The following is a 23,789-nucleotide window of genomic DNA, read 5'->3' as shown; positions in this document are numbered from 1 at the left end:
AAAAAACTTTCTTAAAAGTAGTTCAAAAATAGAGTAATTTCAAATGTAAAATGAAAAATAAAGTGTTCCAAGAGTTAGTCTTTAGTAAAGTTAATTGGCTTCGCGTTGTGTTTTATGTAGTAGAATTGCACCAAGAAGAGGTGACTAACTCTTGCGAACTGCACCGAAGTGGTGACTATATATATAACTCTAAACTCAAGTGGACTGATACAGTCCGGCGAGTATTTGGAGGACTGTGCAAGGCCGACTCCGACTGAAAAACAATTAAAATCCTTATATTGTCATTAAACCGGATAACTTTTACATTAAAGGTACTGAATACAAATTGAATAAACTAATATTCATAAAACATTACAGAAACATCAAAAGTTAAATATTAAAACAGTTAAATTAACAATCCTTACTTTTATCTCACTATGGAGTTTAAATCAAATTAAACTTAAAATAAACATTTAATCAACAAATAATTAATCCATCCAAAAGTAAGGGGAATTAACTAGGCACATTTATTACACTATTATAAGGTTTATATTTTAGGAAACATCAGTATTATATACTAAACGTTTATGAGTCACTTACCAACGAAGTTGAAGGGGACTTTCGGTTTGCAATTTGTCTGTCGGTCAAAATGTCCGTCCGGAAAATTAGTTTTCCGCATTTTTTAGTTTTAAACATATTTATGTATAGTGGATTCGGTAACACGTTTTGCAACTTATATAAATCCCTTTGCCGGTCCACTTTGCGAATGCGAGTGCTGCCTTGTAGCGGCATCAGCCTACTCGTTTTCGAAATCTACAAGGATGTCTTTTACGTGCAAGAGATATGGCACTGCTGTTGGCAATGCTTGAAGAAATTGATTTGATATTTAGTATATAATATAACCATGAAAAGTTACAGATCAAGTTCTAATTTTGTTACGGTTTGAGGATTTTTTTTTGCAGAGTTATGGCCCTTGGACTCAGATAATTGGTTTCCACATTTTGACTTAAAATTTGACATAAAGATTATTTGTAAAACCATGACAAGTTACAGATCAAGTGCGATTTGTGTTTGCAAAGTTATGGTCCTCGAACTTAGAAAAATAATGCAAGCATTTTCGACTATTTTTTTGTCATTAACTTACAGATTTAGATTTGAAATTTTGTTTATAGTTTTACCATTACAAGTTACAGATCAAGTTTAAATTAAGTTTTGATTTGATGATAATTTGAAAATTCATGTGATCCTTAGACTTAGAAAAATCACACAATGTTCTGCACATGTTTTAGTCATGCTTGTCTAACTACCGTTATATTGATTTGATATTTGATATCTACTTTTAACATTACAATTTGCACATCAATTCTAAATTTTCTGTTTGAGAATAATGAATATTAACTGGAAGGGAACTATGTATTGTCATGCAATACTTTCAGAATGATGGATACTACCAATACTGGTCTCTGTCCACACTTTTTATGTTTGTGTATCATTTCTTAGCCATTTTTTATGGATTTATTTTTTGAAGTTTAAATAAAATTAATAGATCAATTAATTTGAAAGTGAGATATGTAACAAAGTAACGTAAGTGAGACAATTGTACATGTACCGTACAGCTTCTGGATATACATGATATAGGAGAAGTATTTTCGAATATTTTTTGGAAGGGGTTTGCCAACATTGCCTCTAAAAAATTTGAATTATGTTCCTAAATTTATATAAATATATAAAAAAAAAAATGACGTATACTTAAAAAGAAATTTTAAATATGACACCGTCACGGCCATGCTTATATGTATAAGCTCTAAATGTATAGCATCACTCATAATTTACAGAAATTTTATATTCCGCTCCATTTGAATGCATTTAAAGATGTACTTAGTTGAAATTTTTAAGAATCCAGTAATTAAAATTGATATTATAAGTCGAAAGAGCATCAGCTAAGGTACAAAACAAGCTGAAAAAAATATTGATAGGTCATGGAGCTCCTTTTTGAGATGTTTCAGTTTTAAAAATTGGCGAGAAAAGGCTGACTTGTACTTTTTCCTTGCATTTGCATTGGTATTAATTGGATCTCCAAATTAGCTATTGAAGATTTTTATGAAAATAAAAATTAGTGTTATGGGGCAAAATATTTTTTTGGAAAAAATCCATGGAGTCTGAATAATAATAATAATAACGTCCGAGAGGTCCCGTGTTCTTATAAAGATGTTTTGACATAATGAAGAGTTCACATAACGTCATATGTGTTTCTTACCTCGTAATACCCATTTGACATTACGATGTAAATATTTTGGCATAATGTAATAGAAATACGACATAAAGATTTTTTAACATAACGTAAAGAAATTTTCGCATCATGTTACAAAACTTTCAGATTAGGTAATGAAACAACTACATCACGTAATGAAGTTTTCACATTATGTAAAGAGGAATCCACACCATGTAATGAAGTTTTCACATCATGTACAGAAGTTTTCACATCATGTAAAGAAAAATTCACATCATGTAAAGAAGAATTCACATCATGTAAAGAAGAATTCACATCATGTAATGAAGAATTCACATCATTTAAAGAAGAATTCACATCATGTAATGAAGAATTCACATCATGTAACGAAGAATTCACATCATGTAAAGAAGAATTCACATCATGTAAGCAACATTTGCATCATGTCATAGTATTTTCTTATTATAAGGCAGTGATGGCGTTCCATAATATAGCCACAGGCACTTGTTTCTATCCATTGGAAGACCCACTATCAACGTATATTTGGCACTTGTTTCTGTGCCTGTGGATATAGCATCTGAGTTGCCGACGGTTTGGTTTTGAATGTCATCAAGAATGTCAAGCACCTTATCATAGTGTTTCAACAGCCAAGTTAATCTATCAGTTCGTGATGTCCATCGAGTTTCTGCTAGTGTTGGTAGTAGTCGTTTTTCCTGGCCGCGAATAAACCTTCTTCTTGGTCATACATCAAATCAAATTGAATCGCGATTTGACCATTTATAATGTGGCGCAACATCAAAACCAGTGGTCCAGTTTCAATCAACCTCGCAATTTGCTCCTCGGTCTGATATGCCGAGGCTCAGACAGCAGGATTTTTATTATGCCAGCGAATGCGACACATGAAAATCCCGTCGGCTACAAAATTGGCGGGAATTTTTTACGTGTGCACTTGAAAGGAGTTGGGTACCGTTAATTCAGCGATATTCACCAGATTTGAATACAGTCCGGAAAACACCCTGCAGTTATGAATAATATACCTTGTTGGTCAAATTAATAACCGGTGCTATAAACGAGTGAGTGGTGAAAAATAATGTTTGTCCAATTCTTGAACCAATGCATGTATACATCATAAACTTAGTCCTCTGTGCACGATTTTATCATTATTTTCGCAAATATATGATATAATCGTCAATTTTCTGTTCTCTCTGATTGTTATGATTTAACAAATATGGCTGCTCATAAAAGCCGTGTTTTGAAGCCGAGTTTTACCGATTGTCACCTTATAGTAAACAAATCACAAAAAGCATGGGTATTGAGCACGTGTTTAACATGTATAATCAGATATTTGTTTATTTCAATGACAGATCCATGCGTATTGTGGTCACCGGAGTCACTCGAGTCACTATGCATACGGAAAATATGTCGGCGAATTGCTTCCTGGAAGCAAGCAATTAAAAATAAGTAAACTTCTTCTAACTGTGGACAAATTAAAGAATTTTACTCAGAAAAAAGTATATGTACATAAGTTGTATAATGATAACTATCCATTTTGTTATAAAAAACATATAAATATTTTTTTTTTAATTTTAGGTTTCTTACGACTTTAAAAAAATGCATGATTATAACCATTTTTTTTATTTTCTTGGGTATTTTTTGTGTGGGGGAGGTCAGCCCGCAATCGGAGGCAACTGCTTACATGCCTCCATGTAATTTACGGCCCGCCTGCATTCAGGTGTTCTTCTGATGTTTTCCGCTTTTTAGATGTCTGTTTGTTGTCTCTTTAATCGTCACATTACCTATTTCCATTCCCAATTTTATGAATTACAGGAAAATCCGAACATAGAGTTAGAGCACTGCTTGATGAGGGAGATCATCATAACTTTAACTTCAAAAGAAAAAGCTTATGAGCTAAAAGAATTTAGTTTAAATTTTTCATTTTCAATAATTATTTTGGTTAGGTTTTTTCTGGCTCCAATTGTCGACTTTGCAACCCGTCCTCCGACTTATTTTTCAAGACTGTAGTCACTATATATATAGAGGCCACTGGTGCAATATAAAATAACTACTGTAATACTAGTTGGATTGTACAATTGCAAGGAAAGGCAGTAAAGAACAAACTGTATAAAAAGAGCCTTGAATATGAAGGAGATTTACATATAGTGAAAAAGAAAAAAAGAAAGAAAAAATATAGCTTATTAGTAAAAATAGACTGATAGATATATCGGCCAAAACAAAATGTGTATATATATATATATGTCTCTGTTTTAAAAATGTTATTGACAAGCCGTTGAGGATTTTTTCCCATATTTACAACGATTGATTTTAAAAGATTGTTTATTTATATCAAGGATTTCCTGACATAAATATATTTACAAATCTTTTTTAGGGACTTGTAATAATTAATTTTAAAAATTATTTGAAGCAGAGACATATAATACAATTGTATTATAGTTATGTCTCTTATTTTATTTTATTCGGGATAATAAAGGATAAAACTAATCGGAAAGCACATTAATGTACCCTAAAATCTATGTGTAGTTAATGTTCATAGATTTTTATTTTAAAATTTGTTTTTCGAATTTTGACTTTTTCTGATGTATGTTAAATCGTGTTACTTTATGTGTCGGATGGATCAGTTTAACTGTGTAGTTAGTCATCGACAGCGGATGAATATTCCTGCATCGAATTATTAATTTTTGCTTTGTTAAAATGGTGAGTTTTCGATCTGAGGGCAAAAAAATGTGAAAACAAACACCACACCTGTTGTTTTCTTTTCTGTTATAAACTTTTCTACAAATAATTTGACCTAAACTCAATGAAATGTCCTCATAACATCAGAAAGTAAGTTTATTTTCTACTGTGCGCATGTCCCCATTGCAGTTGCCACTCGCGCACCTCCCAGAAGAACGATAAAATAATCAAGTAAACGAGATATTATGACCTTAAAATAAAGAAAGCAGTTCAACAACTGATTACAGAATGCCTTCTCATTACTGATATAGCCTTTTGCAATCCCATTCAAAACTTCTGAGCGATTTCCTACGGTGACCAATTCCTCGGACGCGCAAGTCCAAAGCCGGACGCATGTCATCTGAATCCAATTTGTTTTGCGCATGTTGACGATTTTTGACAGATAAATAGAAAGCAAGAAACACGTGGAAGTGTTTTCATAAATTGAGTCGTTGCATTATGGCTAGATCATCAAAGCTATCTCCTTTTTTCACAAGGTGCATAAAATAAACATAAAATGGCGACCATTTAAAATTTGAATTAACTCCCTTACCAATGATTTTTACATTTTTTACACTACAGACTTCAGTTGAAACTAGTGAATCTTACAGGCACTAAAAAAGATATCACACGGGATTAGCACAAATAATGAAAATCTATATGTTTGAACGTATGATGTAGATTTAATGAGAGACAACTCATAAACATTGGGATAATAAAAGATAAAAAACAAGTCCATGAAATAATGAACCCAAACTAAAAACTTGTTCATTTATACATCTAAGACTTTCACATTTGAGTATGTTCCCCTAAATTTTCTATTTCGAAATCCTTGTGATATTCCATCACACTAAGAAGAGAGGGTGTAGGAGGGGTCCTGATCCCAAAATCCCGGCTTAAAAACACCAAAGCGGCAAAGGCTTAAATACACCAAATCCCAAGGCCCCAATATTTCGAAATAAGAATTCCCGGATCCCGAAAGGGTAAATCCAGAAATCCTGAGCTTAAAACCATCCGATCCTGGAGTCCCGATAAAGGTCCTATCCCCCTCTAAAAAGGGATTTTTCAATGTCGTATGCCATCACCAGTTGGTTGACCGTTTATAGCATGGTTATGGAATATCTATTATTATATAGATGATATCGGATATGTTCCTTATGTCGCAACTACAATCCTGTTCCCTTTTCACAAATCAATGTGACCTACCGAATTAGACTTCTTACCTTTATTTGTGACATTTTTACCTATTGTGTCTGTTTGTTTTGTCCACGCTTCATTATCAATATTATTAAATTTGATGCTTCTGTCTAACAAGTGAGAGGTTTAGATTTTAAACCAGGTTCAATCCACCATTTTCTACATGTATGAAAATACCTGAACCAGGAATATAACAGTTGATGTCCACTCGTTTGGGGTGTTTAGTCATTTGATTTTGCCGTTTGATTGAGGACTCTCTGATTGAATTTTTCTCAGAGTTCAGTATTTTTGTGATTTTACTTTTTTATGCCAACTGCAACTGACACTACGACTCACTCACTCATGGTTTACAACTCTTTCATCAAAAACAACTTGCAATTGGTGATTTATTTTAAACACTGTCATAAGGCCACGGTTTTTTAATTTGTTGGTTTACGGATTTTCCCCATGAAAAAGTCGGGTCGGTCGGTCGGGGAAAAAAAAGAAAAAAAATATCTTTCAAGACAGAAAAATAAATGCAAAATAAATATACATTTCACCTTTCTAACAAAATGTTTTTGTGCTATTTTGTCATCATTGCAAATTTTAGTTCGATGAAATATTCTTGCTCAGCTGTCATAAATATCGCATGACATTGTCTAATGATTTGCCGTAAAAAAGGGGGGTGTTCACAGACAAAGACGAAATTAAATCGTCTTTTCACAAACAAGAAAAACAAATTCGCGTAGCTCTTAATCAATTCCAGAAAACTTGGTGAGTAATGATCTTCAAAAACGAAAACTGATAAAGAAAAAAACGTAAAAAACGTCGTACTAAAATAAGTTTCAACACACGTGTCAAAAACGTAATGGTAGACTTGTCCACAGAAAAAACGAGAATATCGGGTTAATCTAGTGTCATGCATTCCCGTTTTTAATCCAATTGGACGATATTTTTTTTTATATTATCCATGAAACAAGAAAATTCTAAATGACTTGTTGATATTCAAAACTTTTACTTCTAAGGTGCTTTCCACCTGTCCACATTTTGACAAGTCTATTTCTATGAGATTATGCATCTTACAGACTGATGACAATTAAGGGAAACGAACTTATTGTGTAATGGGTTTTAAACACAGATTTCATCCCGCAAAATTATTTGTGTAAACGACATTTCAAGGTCAGTTATAATTGATTTGTCTATTTTTAGAAACGTTAACTGGAAGTTTTATTTTTTCACAACAAAGAGTGTTATCAATTTTGTTAGTGATTCATGCATTTCATTTCATAAAAAAAGAAGAATTTAATTATTTTTCAGGGATAATGTATTTGTTTGGGTCGGCGGGAATAAAAAAGCATGAAAAGTCTATTTTATTTTATATTCTAGGAATCGGCAAAATCGGGTCGGCGGATTCGTAAACCAACAAATTAAAAAATCCTGGCCTAATATTTGTTTTTACAAACATTTTATACCATTTATTCCGTTAGGAACATTTACTGTAATATTTATTCCAGTAGAAATAATATTCCAGAATATTGTTTCCATTTGAAACTTATACTATGAAGGAATTTCTATTCTGTGATAGTGTATAATGAAGAAGGCATACAACTATTTTTTAAAGGTTAGAAGTTCCAAAGGGACCAATTGATATCAATTGGCAAAAATATTAATTTGTATACACTAAAACTGCTGGTCCAGCATGTAGGTGGCTAGTTACCTTTTACTTGTCATTTTATGAAATAACAAGTTTTAAGTACAAACAATAGTCTGCTTAGCTTGGTGACTGTAACTCTTACACATGTAGGACCTTGTGATATTTTTGACAATTTTTAGACAATATACATATTTAAATATCTCTATTATGAAAATCTTATCTTAAATAAAAATAAACCATAGGCCAATGCGTATATATGTGCAATTGCTGTTTAATTATAGTATCTACATTGTATTCCTATAGCTAAAAATGTAAATTTTAGGTACACAATTGAACTGCAATATTTCTTTCTTTTGTAGAATGATTGAACAAGAAAAGAATAAAAAGGCTCTCAGAGCTAGATCACAGAATCAAAGATTTCAACATGGAGTTCAAAATGAATACCATACAGGTGACAACTTCAGAAGGAATTCAGATAGGTCACCTGACTAACAGTAATAACAATGCCTATACTTCGGGTATGATGAGTGACGATATCAGTGAACCTAGTTCTCCAGAGAGTTCATTTGATGCCAACGACTTGTACAGTAATGCTGTTAATGATGATGTTACAGCACAGTTGGCTGCTGCAGGTAACTTTCAATCCATGTTCAGTGTTTCCCGAACTGTGTAACAGTCAAAGTGTCGGACAAAAAATCATTGTCAGACAAAAAAATTCTGCGTCCTGCGTCCTGCGTTAACTTTTACAAAAATCTTCTCCTCTGAAACTACTAGGCCAAATTTAACCAAACTTGGCCACAATCATCATTGGGGTATCTAGTTTAAAAATTGTGTCCGGTGAGGCTGCCAACTAACCGAGATGGCCGCCATGGCTATAAATAGAACATAGGGGTAAAATGCAGTTTTTGGCTTATAACTCAAAAACCAAAGCATTTAGGGCAAATCTGACAGGGGTAATATTGTTAATCAGGTTAAGATCTATCTGCCCTGAAATTTTCAGATGAATCTGACATTCCGTTGTTAGGTTGCTGCCCCTGAATTGGTAATTTTAAGGAAATTTTGTTGTTTTTGGTTATTATCTTGAATATTATTTTAGATAGAGATAAACTGTTAAAAGCAATAATGTTCAGCAAAGTAAGATCTACAAATAAGTCAACATGACCAAAATGATCAGTTGACCACTTTAGGAGTTATTGCCCTTTATAGTAATTTTTTAACCATTTTTCGTAAATCTTGGTAATCTTTTAGAAAAATCTTCTCCTCTGAAACTGCTGGGCCAAATTATTTGAAACTTGGCCACAATCATCATTGGGGTATCTAGTTTAAAAATTGTGTCCGGTGACCCCGCCAACTAACCAAGATGACCGCCATGGCTATAAATAGAACATAGGGGTAAAATGCAGTTTTTGGCTTATAACTCAAAAACCAAAGCATTTAGGGCAAATCTGACATTGGGTTAAATTGTTAATCAGGTGAAGATCTATCTGCCCTGAAATTTTCAGATGAATTGGACAACCTGTTTTTGGGTTGCGGCCCCTGAATTGGTAATTTTAAGGAAATTTTGCTGTTTTTGGTTATTCTATTGAATATTATTATAGATATAGGTAAACTGTAAACAGCAATAATGTTCAGCAAGGTCAGATTTACAAATAAGTCAACATGACCAAAATGGTCAGTTGACCTCTTTAGGAGTTATTGCCCTTTAAAGTCAATTTTTAACCATTTTTCGTAAATTTTATATATCTTCTACTTAAATCTTCTTCTCTGAAACTGCTGTGCCAAATTGATCCAAACTTGGCCACAATCATCTTTGGGGTTTCTTGTTTAAAAAATGTGTCCGGTGACCTGGCCATCAAACCAAGATGGCCGCCACGGCTAAAAATAGAACATAGGGGTAAAATGCAGTTTTTGGCTTATAACTCAAAAACCAAATAATTTAGAGAAAATCTGAAATGAAGTAAAATTGTTAATCAGGTCAAGATCTATCTGCCCTGAAATTTTCAGATGAATTGGACAACCTGTTTTTGGGTTGCGGCCCCTGAATTGTTAATTTTAGGGAAATTTTGCTGTTTTTGGTTATTATATTGAATATTATTATAGATATAGGTAAACTGTAAACAGCAATAATGTTCAGCAAAGTAAGATCTACAAATAAGTCAACATGAACGAAATGGTCAATTGACCCCTGTAGGAGTTATTGACCTTTGTAGTCAATTTTCAATCTGCTTCCTTTGTTTAATATTCACATAGACCAAGGTGAGCGACACAGGCTCTTTAGAGCCTCTAGTTTAGTTGAACATATACATTTTTGTAGAAGAAAAACGTCAAATTTCATTTTCTGTCAGACAAACCTTAAAACAGTTTGGCACGGACTGCATGTTGGGACTGCATGTTGCGAAGTTGTTAGAGTAAAAGATATGAAATGCCTCCTGAACATCCAGATTTATATTTCTGAACAATAGCTTTGTTGCCATGAAAATATGATAAATGAAACCTTTCTCAAACGTGGTCAGATAATTATGCTCCACTACAGCATTTGATACAAAACAAAAATTTTGGCAAACTGGATTGAGCAATTAATAAAATTCACATTTTAAGTTTTTGATTATAGATATATTCCCTAACAAAATGTAGTTACAAACTTCTGATAGGGAAAACTTCTTTGGAGGCTTACATGTTAATTCAGGTGTTTATACATGTAAAGAACCTGTGGTCATTTCAATCCATAGACAAAGACAATAACCTTGTTTGCATATTAACAGTTGGTTTCAATCACCTTTACATCCATAAACTGCAGCAAAAGTTTTACAAAATTGCTTACAACAAACATTTTTTTTTTTTACAAATGTATAGGTACATGTATGAAACAACACAGGTGACACATTTGAATTGTGTAATTACATGCATGTCAGTCATTATCGTTATAAGATATTTCCAATGTTTTGTAGAGTATTTTATACAGAAATTGTCAAAATGTAATTGTAATAATTTTTTTAAACCAGAGTTATTTTTACTATGTGTAATGTCTCCTACAGTTATAATTAAGATTTATATTTATTTTACACAGGTCCTATTGGTGTAGCAGCAGCTGCTGCCATTGCCTCAGCCAGGAAGAGAAAACATCCACATCACTTTGAAACAAATCCATCCAAACGTAAACGACAACAGACCAGACTTCTCAGGTAAGATAAAATGGTATTTCCCAGATCATAAAACAAACACAATCATATATAGGTCTATTGAATTTTGGAAAAAGTCTTGGAATATTATTTATTTTTGGGAAAGGCAGCACAATTATTATCAACTTAAAAGCTATATTGAGAGAAATTGTATATTTGTATGCTAAATACATTGTATCTTGGTTACATGTATGCCAAAATCTGCAAACAAGGTTTTAAAAAAAATGTACAATTCATGGTTAACTTTTACAAATGAAAATTGGGATCCCTGGAATTATAATGAATCCAGATGTTTAAAAAGAAATCCTTAGTTCTAGAAAATTTAATTTCAAGGAAAGGCACAAAAGGAGTTTTATAGCAATTTTGTATGTAGAATTCAAGTGATATCAGTGCTGAACTAAATGAGAAAAAGCAAGATAATGAAGCATCTTCATTAAGAATGTAACATTCATTTTGGACTTTAAAGGTTTGATGGTGTATCAGTACAGGACATATAATCACAACACACAGACACATGTAAAAACTAAAAAATTAAAGGTACAACACTCTAATTAGTTTATACATATTTAATTTATATTTAAAATGACAAATAGATTAGACACACCTTTTACAAGTTACATGTAATAACATCTTCTCCAACACTTTTATTGGTGTAGTTTATCTCAAATTGAGGCCTTCAAATTGAAGCAGTAAACTCTTCTCCCTATTTTGTATATTCAGCAAATATATGTATATTATTTTTTAATGTACATATATGCTTGTTTTAGGAAGTTGAAAGCAACAATAGAAGAATACACCACCAGAGTTGGACAACAGGCCATTGTGTTGTGCTGTACTCCTGGTAAAATGTCACAATCTGTTCATGCATATAAAGTATTTGGATCACAACCTCTTGAGAGTGTGGTAGGTACTAAATGTACATATTAAATAAGATATGTGGTATTTGTCAGTGAATGAACAACCAAATGACATCTAAAGACCAGCTTACAGTTCTCAACAATAGACATCTAGAAGCTTAATGTCATATTTTTAACAGATTTGACTTAATTATGCAGAATTTACTTTTACAACAGAATTATGGCCACTACATTAAAACAGAAACTTCTACCTATACAATTTTGTAGAGTTAAACCTGTCTTAACAAAATGTTTCTTACAAGGCAGGTTTTTGGTATAAATTAACATGTTTATTTGCTAAAGATTTCATCAAACTGGATCAGCCTGAGAGTGTAAGGTTACTTATAGATGGATTTTGCAAAAATACACAATTTGCAGATGTCGAACATCAATATATATTCCTTTAATCTGCTAGCTTTAGTATATTGGTTTTATTCTACCATTTCTTTATATGCCTGTCTATAAGTTATTCATGTGTATACTTCTCAAAACTTTAACATTTGATTTTACATAAATATATTTTTTAGAAATTAGACAATGAACAATTTGTTCCATATTTAGGCATCTTTATGGGTGTGCTTTTAGAGTTGCTTAGTTATTCTAGGTAGTATATTGTCAGTATTTTTTTTATTTTTTTTTTAACAGATAAGAAGCAACAAACCAATGATTCTTCAGGACTTGGAGACATCTTTAGCAGAACAAGCTCCACCAAGTCAAGCAGATAATTCTGGTTTGCATGAATTACCTCCCCTGGTGATTGATGGTATTCCTACACCAGTAGATAAAATGACACAAGTAAGATTTAAAAATAAAGGTCAGGTGTTTTCAAACAGCCTATGAATCTTTAGATTATTTATAAGAGTATCTGTGTTGGGATGTGTTGCAGCTGCACATATTATATGCAGACTATTTTTTATTTGTGTATAGGCACAACATGAAGAATCAGGTGTACATTCTTATTTTTCTATCAAGCAGTTTGTTGATTATTTATCCTCTAGTATCCTATTTATAAGCAATGTGTTTATTGCCATGCCTTTAAAAAGTTGTATAAAAGTACATGGTGTATGAAAATTGAATTTATTTGTTTTTACTTTCAAGTTTATGAACAAAGGGAACTTACTCATAATATTCATAATATTCCCAAAGTATGTTTTTTTAGAATAAAACACAGTTCAATATTTAATTTGTAGTTCAACATGTAATATGAAAACTATCGTAATCAGTACATTCTCATTTACTGTGTATACATTATAGATTTTTTGATAATTTAATAACTAATTTTGAGTTTTCATTGCAAAATATCATAAATTTTCTTTATAAATTGTTGATTATTTTTTTTCAAACTGCCAATTGTCATTTCAAATAATTGCAAAAAAGTTTTTGACTTACTTTTAAAATGCTTGTTTATTCTGCGGTTTTATTCTCCAAAATTGGACCTTCCAGACGGGGTGTGGACTATTAAGAGTACAATAAGCAAGAAATAGGAGAAAATTTCAATTTCGCAGGCAAGGTGGTTTGTTCACGCTCCCCCATCTTTGTTATTGATATTACAGAGGGCGATCTTATCATTTATCAAATTAATAATTTTAACTGATCCATATTAATAAGTTATATTTTATTCAATATCAAATTAATACTGATAAATTTCAAAACTAAATGCTTCATTACAAATTTCTTGTTTCGGGCTTGATTGACACAAAAACAGTAAAAAAGGACAACTGTTTTAAAACCAGTTAGGATTTGTAAAATATAAAACGTAATTAGTTATTGTTCGTTCCGTTTTGGTGTTTCATACTAACTAATATGGTTTGTATTAGCTTAAGACCCTTCTAAGATTAATGTGATAGATATATTAAGGACTGTTTAACATAAGGATGGAACTGTTTTACTTCCAAAGTTGTATTTTAGTGATATCTATCATGGAGGGATTTCGACTCTCATTGTACTCTTCTTCTTTTACGCGTGCTATTCAAACTTTGGTTTTAAACATACACAAGTTTCTGGATTGTTTTTTTTTTTAAATGATTTAGACTTATTTTAACAATAGTGAAGCATTCTACAATCATTTACACGCCCTTTCAGCTTCTGTTTGATGATGGAAAACAGGTTTCTCCAAAGAAATACCGTAAACGACCGGACAGGATTTGAAATTAAGGATGTTTCATTGGACCTCTTCTAACAGTTACAAAAAGTTTTTTTACCTGATTTTTTGGCGGAGAAGGGGGTGCAGACTATGTACCATTGCGAAATTTACAAGCCTGATTAACGTATACATGGTATAAGGCTTTCATTGTTTTTCTCAAATGTTGATTATATATAAGCCTGATAAACAATTGAAATACTGCAAAAATAAAAATAAAAATGTAAAAATACATGAATGTACAGAAAGTTTTATGAAATCCGAAAAAATCATTAATTCAAGATAAAAAAAAATACTGGTTATGACTTTTATTATCTTGTAATTAAAATTTACATTAGTGAAAACAAAAATACTCTTTCTTAAAATATAAATGTTATCTACAAGAAGTAACTCTATTATTTGTTGCGTGAATAACATGATAAAAAAAAATATTTTGAGAAAATCCCCTCAAGTAGAATTTTGCTCTTAACACCAGTCCTGAATATGAAAATGAATTTAACCATTTTAAGATTTCTTAAGACTAAAATGTTTTGTTATGCATTTCAGGCCCAGCTGAGGAATTTCATCCCAGAAATGTTAAAATACTCAACAGGTCGTAGTAAGCCAGGCTGGGGAAAAGAAGAATGCAGACCACCTTGGTGGCCTTCTGATTTGCCATGGGCCAATGTCAGAAGTGATGCACGTACAGATGAGGATAAAAAACGGGTAAATGATTAAATCCACAGAACATTCGACTCAAGATACAATTAAAACTTAGATATATCACTTTGCATCTATCATGTCTATCACCAATTACTGTGAATGTTCTTCTATCTGTCTTTGTTTATTTCATTGACCAAGATGAAGTACTAAAACACTTAGTTAAACACAGATGCATTTCATTGTGCTTGTTCTAATTTTGGAACCTTGTCTTAAGTTATATCTGTAACAGCATAGTGTATTGCACAAAAGCAAAAAATTGAAGATAAATTCAAATCATCTAAGTTTTTTGACTACAGTTATTCTGTGTCAGAAACCTATTATGTGTCAAATATTTAAAAGCAATCCAAATTTAGACCTGTATCAAGCCTGAATATTCAGTGTGTTTCATTATTGCCCCAACTGTTAAGGGTTGGACCTCTGCTCATATCCAGCTGTGGTCAGCAAAGCAATTTATTGTGTTTTGGTCTATTTTTCAATTACCAAAAGCAATGTGTCAACTATATTTGGTGCATGGAATAATTTTAAGGTGTACATGTCTGTGTGACAATTTTTATCTTACTTTGACCTCATCGTCATGGACCTTTAAAAGTGTTAACATTATGTACTACTTGTAATAAAACTTTTATCTTTAAGACTTGCAACACAAAAACTATGGTCAGTAAAATAGAAGAAAAAATCCATCTTGTGCACTCTTGTTATAAGTTAATACTGTTTTAGATTTTACTTTTTGGAGTATTACGGTTTTATGGATAAAAAAATTACCATTAATTTTACTATAATTCAAAAATGCTTTGAAACATTTTTCATAATACTTTAAAGGGGCACTAGCTATGAGATGTATATAAAAATTCTAAAGTAAGATTTTTTTTGTTCAATCAATAATGAAAATGAAATAATGAAATAATAATTCACTTTTAGCCGGCAAAATGGTTCAATTTTGTCAAATTAAGCTAAGAAACATTGATAGTTAAAGTTTATGTACCCTTCTGTAGCCATTTTTGTACGAATTTTTCAAACCTCAATTGTATCAAAACTACAGATATAATAGAGATAGGCCATTTAGTACATATTCAAAGGGGAAACTTGATGCAAAGCATTATTTTTTACTGTTTCATTTCATTTGATAGAAAAAGAGGACTTTGTGGCAAATAAATCAAGATTTTTATAGAAAATCCACAGCCTTTAATACAGAGATTTTTGTTATAAAATTGGAAACATAAATTACTCACTTGATTTTCTATGATGTGCTAGAGTTTATTTTTTACAAAAAGTTCTAAGCAACCTGTAAATTCCAAAACACTTCGTGCTGAGTCACTAAAGTTGAGCGCACCCTAAAAGGTGTACTTGATTTTGGCCATATTTATTTTTGTCTTAACCAATAACTACATTTATAAACTTGTTTTAATGAAATCAATGCTAGCACTGCATGCAATAATCCTATATCTATCAGTCATCAAATTGTCAAATATGAGAGTACAAGGATAAAGGCTGTGGATTTTCTATAAAAATCTTTATTTATTTGCCACAAAGTCCTTTTTTGCTATTAAATGCAATGGAACAGTAAAAAATAATGCTTTGCATCAAGTTTCCCGTGGAATATGTACAAATTGGCCTATCTCTATTATTCATTATATCTGTAGTTTAGATACAATTGAAGTTTGAAAAATTCGTACAAAAATGGCTACAGAAGGGTATATAAACCTTAATCATTCACTTGCAAGTGAATAACTCGACCTCATTAAATCTGTATTCATTTGAACTTCAATTTAAACCCCTAACTAGAGATTAACAACGCATGCTTTGTACGTGTACTGGTTATTTAAAGAAAAAGAATGTCAACAACGAAAGTGAAACTACGGTAAATCATTTGATTACTGATTTGATCCACATAAAATCATTCTTATTCAGTTAAAAACAATGAGAAACATATATTTGTAAATATTATAAAAAATAAAATCAAACAGACTTATAAAAATTCAATTGCATGTGTTGGTTTAATCTATTCATATCTTTATTTATGTTTACATTGCTTATATGGTCATCTAAAGTTAAATTGATGGTTAATTTGAAGGTGTCTGGACTAAAATACACACGAAGGGACCCTACATAGTATCTACCCCATGCTCTGTAAACTGTTTATTTTAGACTTTTGATAGTTTGGATAAATGTTTTACATTGTTATAAATCAAATATGAGAATTTGAGTCAAATCAGTGACCATGAATTTGTAAGCTAGTGCCCCTTTAAAATGTGAATTGTTCCTATATAATGGCATAAGTTCCCTTTCATTTTTAAAAATTCTGGTTAAGTTTTAAAGTGCTGGGATTTTATTCACAAAAAGGGGATATTTTCCTGTATTTCAGACAATAACTCAAAAAGACTTTTAGCAGTTGTTGTGAGACTTTGTTGACTTGTTATATCTACTGTAAGAAGCTCCCTGGTTTGTTTTATGAATTTCTGATATGACATTATAGAGTTATGGAACTTTATAAGTTTGAAAAATTGTTGAAATCTGTCCAGTTGGTGACAAGGGTCTCATGCACAGCTCTTTATTTACTATTCTAATATTTATATAAGGATTTCCATCAAGTTCTCAGTTCAATTATACTATCTATATTGTTTATATAGTGATCAGAAGATAGCCAAGGCCTAAGAAAAATGAAATTTGATAAATATTTAAAGATTCTGAAGATATATTGTTGTGTACTTTAGTTCTCGAAAAGATCAAGAATAAAAATGGCAATTAAACCAAATACTGTAAAGTCAGAAATTATTCCATGTATTTGTTATTGCGAATTTGTCATTTTAGTCTCAAATGCTATATTAATAATTGTTAAATTGAGAAAAAGCCTCTTTAATATTTATTAAAAAAAAGATTCAAAACGCAAATTTAAATTATTGCCATTATAACCCTGTTGCATTTTTCGCAATAATAGAAACATGTCAATAATTTCTGAATTTACAGGATAACTAGATGTATCAATTTGCTTGGTTTTTATAACATTAAAAAAGCTTCTTTACAGTAATAATAACTAATATTGATGATGTTTTTTTATTAACAGGTATCATGGACTGAAGCTTTAAGAACAATTGTTAAGAACTGTTACAAACATCATGGTAGAGACGATTTATTACATGTGTTTCAAGACGATAATCAGAGTAGTGCTAATCAGACACACCATGTTCACCATCAGCCACAGAACTTTGGTGGTACCATGGTTCAGACTATAAACAATCCTGACGGTACAGTGTCAATAATACAGATAGATGCAGGACCACAGTCAATTGTCACCTTGCCTGACGGCACACAAGCCACTGTTGTACAATGTGTAAGTAGTTATTGCCCCCCCCCCTGACAATACAAAATCAAATGCTTGTTTCTTTTGTATAAGAACTTGTAAAAACATCACATATTTAAATATAACTACTGTGGATTCATTTATTTTTTGTTGTTACTAATTTTCGCGGATTAAAGAAAACTATTTTAGTGGACAATTGATTTCATAGTTTTACCCAAGCCTGCATACAACCTTACTGAAAATTTGTAATTTGTTGAACTTTTAAATTTGTGGTTCACATGTACCCATGAAATCCATTAAATTTTGTATCCAACGAATGATAATGAATCCACAGTAAGATAATTTATTCATTATGTAGTAAAAGGTGGGTGTTAACGCTGAGAAAATTTTGCGATAATATTTTATAATTTCCTTAATTATTCAACTATCATGACTATGTTTTTTAGAAAATTTACAATATACTTACATTTATTTTAATTTGCATAGCTATTTTAAAATAAGCCAGTTGACAAAATGACATGCTCAACAATTACTGATGCGAGGGAATAACTGTGATTAGTTCATCAAACGGTATCTAATGATCATCCTTACCTAGCAGTTGGGTTTATATTATACAGATATTTCTATACAAATGTAGTTTGTGTGAATAATTGCCATGCAGATTGATCTTTGAACAATAAAAAAAAACCACTGTAGTAATGAAATTGATTAAATCTTGATAAAAAATGTGATGTACAAATCAACTTAATAGGAAGGCAACCAAGTTGACAAAAATATCGTTTCTTTGAAAAAAATATATCTTTTAAATAAAAAAAAAAAAGAAACTATGTTCACCCACATTAATCATGTTAATGTATGAATATCCTTAATATTATGTGATCTTAAAAAAACTGTGATTATTTCTCTTTGAATAGATAAATACACCTCAGCATGAGGCAACACAAGCAGTACAGACATTGGCTGAATCTTCATCCAATCAAAATACAGATATGTCCCAGTCATATAACAGTCAGATTGGTACTGTTAGTCTAGATATGGGTGGAGATAATCCTTCACAAATGGCAGCTCTTCCAATCAACCAGAATGGTCAAATAGTATTTACCAATGATGGACAGATAGGAGGTATTTAAAAAGCAAATTAGTATTGACCTTAAAGCTTTTTTTACCGACTTAACCCTTTCCTCCATTGAATTTTTTGTTTTGCATACTTGATTCGCATAAGGATTCTTAATAAAATGCTAAAAATATGCTTTAAAGTATTAATGCATTGTGAAAAACAAATAATTCATCAAATAAATTGAAAAAAAAGTCGGATATTGCTACGATATTCCTTTTCATTTTGTTTTGGATACAAATTTTATTAAGTCTACTGCAGACACTTTGTGGTAAAAGCATTTCAACTGATGTACTACACATGCGTCAAAAGGCGTCATTATGGAGTAAAGGGGGTGGCGTCAAAAGGCGTCACTATGGAGGAAAGGGTTAACAAAATTATGTCAGAAATTGTTTTTTGCCTATTTAAATTATTGTAAGAATATCCAGTACCTGATACCTTTTTGTATAACAATTATGTCTGACTTTGTAATGATATGATTGGAGGCTAGAAATGAGCTTTCATAACAAGAAATTTTTCATTATTTGCATAATTAAGACATTTATCCTGATATATGAATATGTCTTTTTGAGATGTTGGTACAAATTGTTGGTACTTTTTAATTGTACTGACTTTATTAAATATAAGGTTAACAAATAAACTGCTTAACCAAATCAACTAAACTTGTGATGCTTGGCTAGAAATCCTTTTCTTGGTTTAGGATTAAAATATCTCCAAATGGAATCGGGCATATACCATGTACACTTATTACAATTTTATTTTTTTATGATGAATCATTTTTAGTTACAACAGATAACATGGATAGATCTTTGCATTATCAATAAATTTAGACCTTGCTTTCCTAAGAAGTTATTTCGATCCATTATATCACATTTAGAAAATGAAGGTAGGCAGCAAATAATGTAGTGGTGGTGTGACACATATACTACACGAAAGTTCTTCAAAACGAAATTATCAATTCCTCTACATTCAGGTCAGTGCGCACCACAGAGAGTCAAATCGTTAACAAGCATACCACTGCCACTGCCCAGCTTAAAGCATCTTCCGAACATTTGAAAGTCCCTACCATGTACTGGTTACCGAAATTACACAAAAAAACATTTAAATTCCGTTTCATCTCCGCTTCGAGTAAGTGTTCTACTACTAATCTATCAGTGCTTCTAACCACCTCCCTTACTACTATCAAAGAACTGGTTATTAACTTTTGTAATAAAGCTTATGAAAATAATGGTATTAATTATTTTTGGAGTGTTAAAAATTCTTTAGAGGTTTTAGATAAAATACATGCTCTCAATGGTCCTTACAATTCTGTTGACAGTTATGATTTTTCTACTCTGTACACTACACTTCCACACAATCTTATAAAGAAAAAGTTTTTGTATTTGATAAAATGGTCTTTCGAAAAATCTCATTGTAATTTTATTTGCTGTAACTCGTTTAAGGCCTTTTTCTGTAACGAAAAAGGAAAGTATGCTAGATACACTTACTGGAAATGTGAGGATATGATTGAAGCTTTAAACTTTCTGCTTGATAACATTTATGTACGTTTCGGCGATAAAGTGTATCGTCAGGTAGTAGGTATTCCTATGGGCACCAACTGTGCCCCTTTAATAGCAGATTTATTTCTATATTGCTATGAATCTCAGTTTATGACCAAACTCAGTAAAGACCCATCATTGTTACATTTGGTTGATACATTCAAAAATACCTACCGTTATCTGGATGATATTTTTTCGTTGAATAATCCAGAGTTCTCTAAATATACTTCAGAAATTTACCCAAACGAACTTACTTTAACTAAATCTAACATAAACAGCAGCAGTTGTCCTTTTCTAGATTTAGACATTTCAATTTCAAACGGGAAACTTCACACTAAAATTTACGACAAAAGAGACGATTTTTCATTTCCAATTGTTAATTTTCCTTTTTTAGACGGCGATGTACCTTTGGCTCCATCATAAGGTGTTTATATATCGCAACTCGTTCGGTTTGCCCGTGTGTGTTCTGATGTCATAGATTTTAACGAACGTAATCAATGCATCACTGGTAAATTGTTGTGTCAGGGATTTCCATACCATAAATTACTTAAAACTTTTACTAAATTCTTTCATAGACACAAAGATTTGATTAGTAAATTTGGCTATACCTGTAGAAAGCTTATTAAAAATGGTATTTCTCATCCTAAATTTTATGGTTATATTGTACTTAAAGCGAGGAAATCACTATGTGATCCTTGTAAACTCATCGAACCTTTAAACAAACTTATAAGTAAGGGTTATCGTACCAATATTGTAATTAGATCTCTGAATATAGTTCACATTGGCACTAATATTGATTTTGTCATTAGCAAATTAAAACATAACTAAATTTCATTATCTTTTGAGGCGAGATGTATAGGGGACACAGCCACGTTTACTTTTATTTCTATAGAAGTCGCTCTTCACTATACTACTACCTGTCGATACATTTATTTTTGGCATTGCACAAGTCATGTCTTCTTTGACTATTAATGACGTTAAAATACTAAATCCCTGTGATGTGTTTTAGTCTATTTTAGTCTCTGATGCATGATTTTTTACTATTAATTGGTTTTGGCTTTTAACTAGCTGTCAGTAACTGCGAGTACTCTCAAATCGTATGTTCTTGTTAATTCGACCTGTTGATACTGTTTATAATGCTTTTTTGTCATTTTTTATTTATATGGATCTTTGCTGTATACCAGCTTTGATTATTTGTAATATCTTCAATTTTTCACTTATTCTTACAACATTTGTATAAACTTCAAGATTATAAAAAAACGGTTTTTTTCTAAAGTGAACATTGATTGGTTAAATATTTCTCAGTGTGTTTGAATTTGTTGGTTAGCCTTTTGGTCATGAATGTTTGTCTCTAATATTTAATTAACTGTGCTTTTGTATTCAGATATCGCAGATCAAATTTATTCGTTCATTGTGTAATCATACGTTTTTTGATTGAGTTAAGTCTGCCAATTGATATTTTATCGTATGTTTTTATATGTTGTGATGTTATGCTATTGTTTCAGAAAAAGGGAGAAGGTTTGGGCCCATTAAAACGTTTAATCCCGCTGCAAATGTTTGCACCTGTCCTAAGTCAGGAATCTGATGTACAGTAGTTGTCGTTTGTTTATGTAATATATACGTGTTTCTCGTTTTGTTTATATAGATTAGACCGTTGGTTTTCCCGTTTGAATGGTTTTACACTAGTTATTTTGGGGCCCTTTATAGCTTGTTGTTCGGTGTGAGCCAAGGCTCCGTGTTGAAGGCCGTACTTTAACCTATAATGGTTTAATTTTTGAATTGTTGTTTGGATGGAGAGTTGTCTCATTGGCACTCACACCACATCTTCCTATATCTATTAAGTAATTTCTTTGTAATTTTTCAGTAATTCATCTTTTTTTCTTTCTTTTCAGGAATAGTAACTATCCCTGTATCCATGTACCAGTCAATGACGGGAACGTTAACGGCCATTGATCCATCACAGCTGTCTCATTCAACGCCACAACTCACACAACAACAAATACAACATATACAACAGCAGCTGCAGCCTCATCTTGCCCAACACCTTGGTCAGATTACCATGGTCTCCGCACCTAGTGAAACCTCTCCTATGGACATTAAACCCCAAACATCATCAGTACCTGATGCTACTCAGGCTGTTGAAGTCATGACTGTTGATCAGCCACAGTGAATCTTGTTGTTTTGGTGCATAATTATAAATTTATGTTTTTAAATTGTTGTTTTTGGCTTTGACAAAAATGCTGTGTTCCCAGTTAGACAACTTATATTTTTACATTGTTAAATTTCTTTTAAGGTTAAAGCTTTGAACATATGGATGTCAATGAAAATACTAGTACAAAGGAAGCTTTATTTTGAGAATAGATTTATAAGTTGTTTTATTTCTTGTTATATTTCTGTTTAAAAGATATTGTTCATTTTGCCTCATCTTCATGATGTTTAGTACTTTTACAAAGTTTAAATGGTGAAATTTGACAAAAAGATATTTAGTTTACAAATGTGGTTTTGATTGAATTGTAAAACTAAAGCTTTAGATTTATATCTTGAACTGAAAATGTGTGCAAAGAAGTCCAATGTTTCTTTCATTCTACTTATACATCTTTTGAAGGCATTCAACTTATAGATTATTTTTTATTTCAATTAACTTTTGTATTAATTGAAATATTATTTTGACTGAAAAAATCAAAACAAATGACCAGAACTTTCTATTAATATCTAACTGGAAGCACAGCACTTTTTTCTTTGCCTTAATTGTATTATACTGGTAATTTATGTTTGATATGAATTGATATGATATAATGTCACAATTTTTAATGAAAATGCTATTAATTTTATATAAAAAGTTGTAAATAAATATTATTTAAATGTATTTATGTTCTCTGTTCAACAAGCCAGATCACTTTATGGGTATTTTGAATAAAACCTTCTTTGATGGATACTACTCAAGATTGTTCCAACAGCTGAAAGAAATACAACTAAGCTAGAAATGTGCATGCATTAACATTTAGGCATGTGCAATCAGTTATAAATTGATGTAAATGAAAGCTATGAACAGTATAGATATATAATAAGGAGTGATTCTTAGCATTCCACACATATATTTATGTATATTAAACCTCTCAGTATTTTATTAAATTAAAACATTATTAATCATCA

At 31.4% G+C, this 23,789-nt stretch overlaps 1 protein-coding gene across 2 annotated transcripts; it reads left to right on the top strand.

The window, feature by feature from the left end:
• The first annotated feature begins 4,861 nt into the window (after positions 1 to 4,861).
• LOC134682811 (DNA-binding protein P3A2-like) lies at positions 4,862 to 23,467 on the top strand. 2 transcript variants are annotated; one of them, XM_063541800.1, is made up of 9 exons: positions 4,862 to 4,921; positions 8,129 to 8,401; positions 10,837 to 10,951; positions 11,716 to 11,851; positions 12,490 to 12,639; positions 14,531 to 14,689; positions 17,748 to 18,014; positions 18,899 to 19,106; positions 22,529 to 23,467. In XM_063541800.1, the coding sequence occupies exons 2-9, from the start codon at positions 8,194 to 8,196 to the stop codon at positions 22,804 to 22,806; spliced, it is 1,521 nt and encodes a 506-aa protein (XP_063397870.1). In that variant the 5' UTR covers positions 4,862 to 4,921; positions 8,129 to 8,193; the 3' UTR covers positions 22,807 to 23,467. The 2 variants fall into 2 exon arrangements, with proteins under 2 accessions (XP_063397870.1, XP_063397869.1); XM_063541799.1 differs by lacking the exon at positions 4,862 to 4,921 and adding an exon at positions 5,414 to 5,436.
• The last annotated feature ends 322 nt before the right edge of the window (positions 23,468 to 23,789 follow it).

Source organism: Mytilus trossulus, chromosome 1 (assembly GCF_036588685.1).
Source record: "Mytilus trossulus isolate FHL-02 chromosome 1, PNRI_Mtr1.1.1.hap1, whole genome shotgun sequence".
Classification (NCBI taxonomy): Eukaryota; Metazoa; Mollusca; class Bivalvia; order Mytilida; family Mytilidae; genus Mytilus; species Mytilus trossulus.
This window is presented reverse-complemented; position numbering and strand designations above follow the sequence as displayed.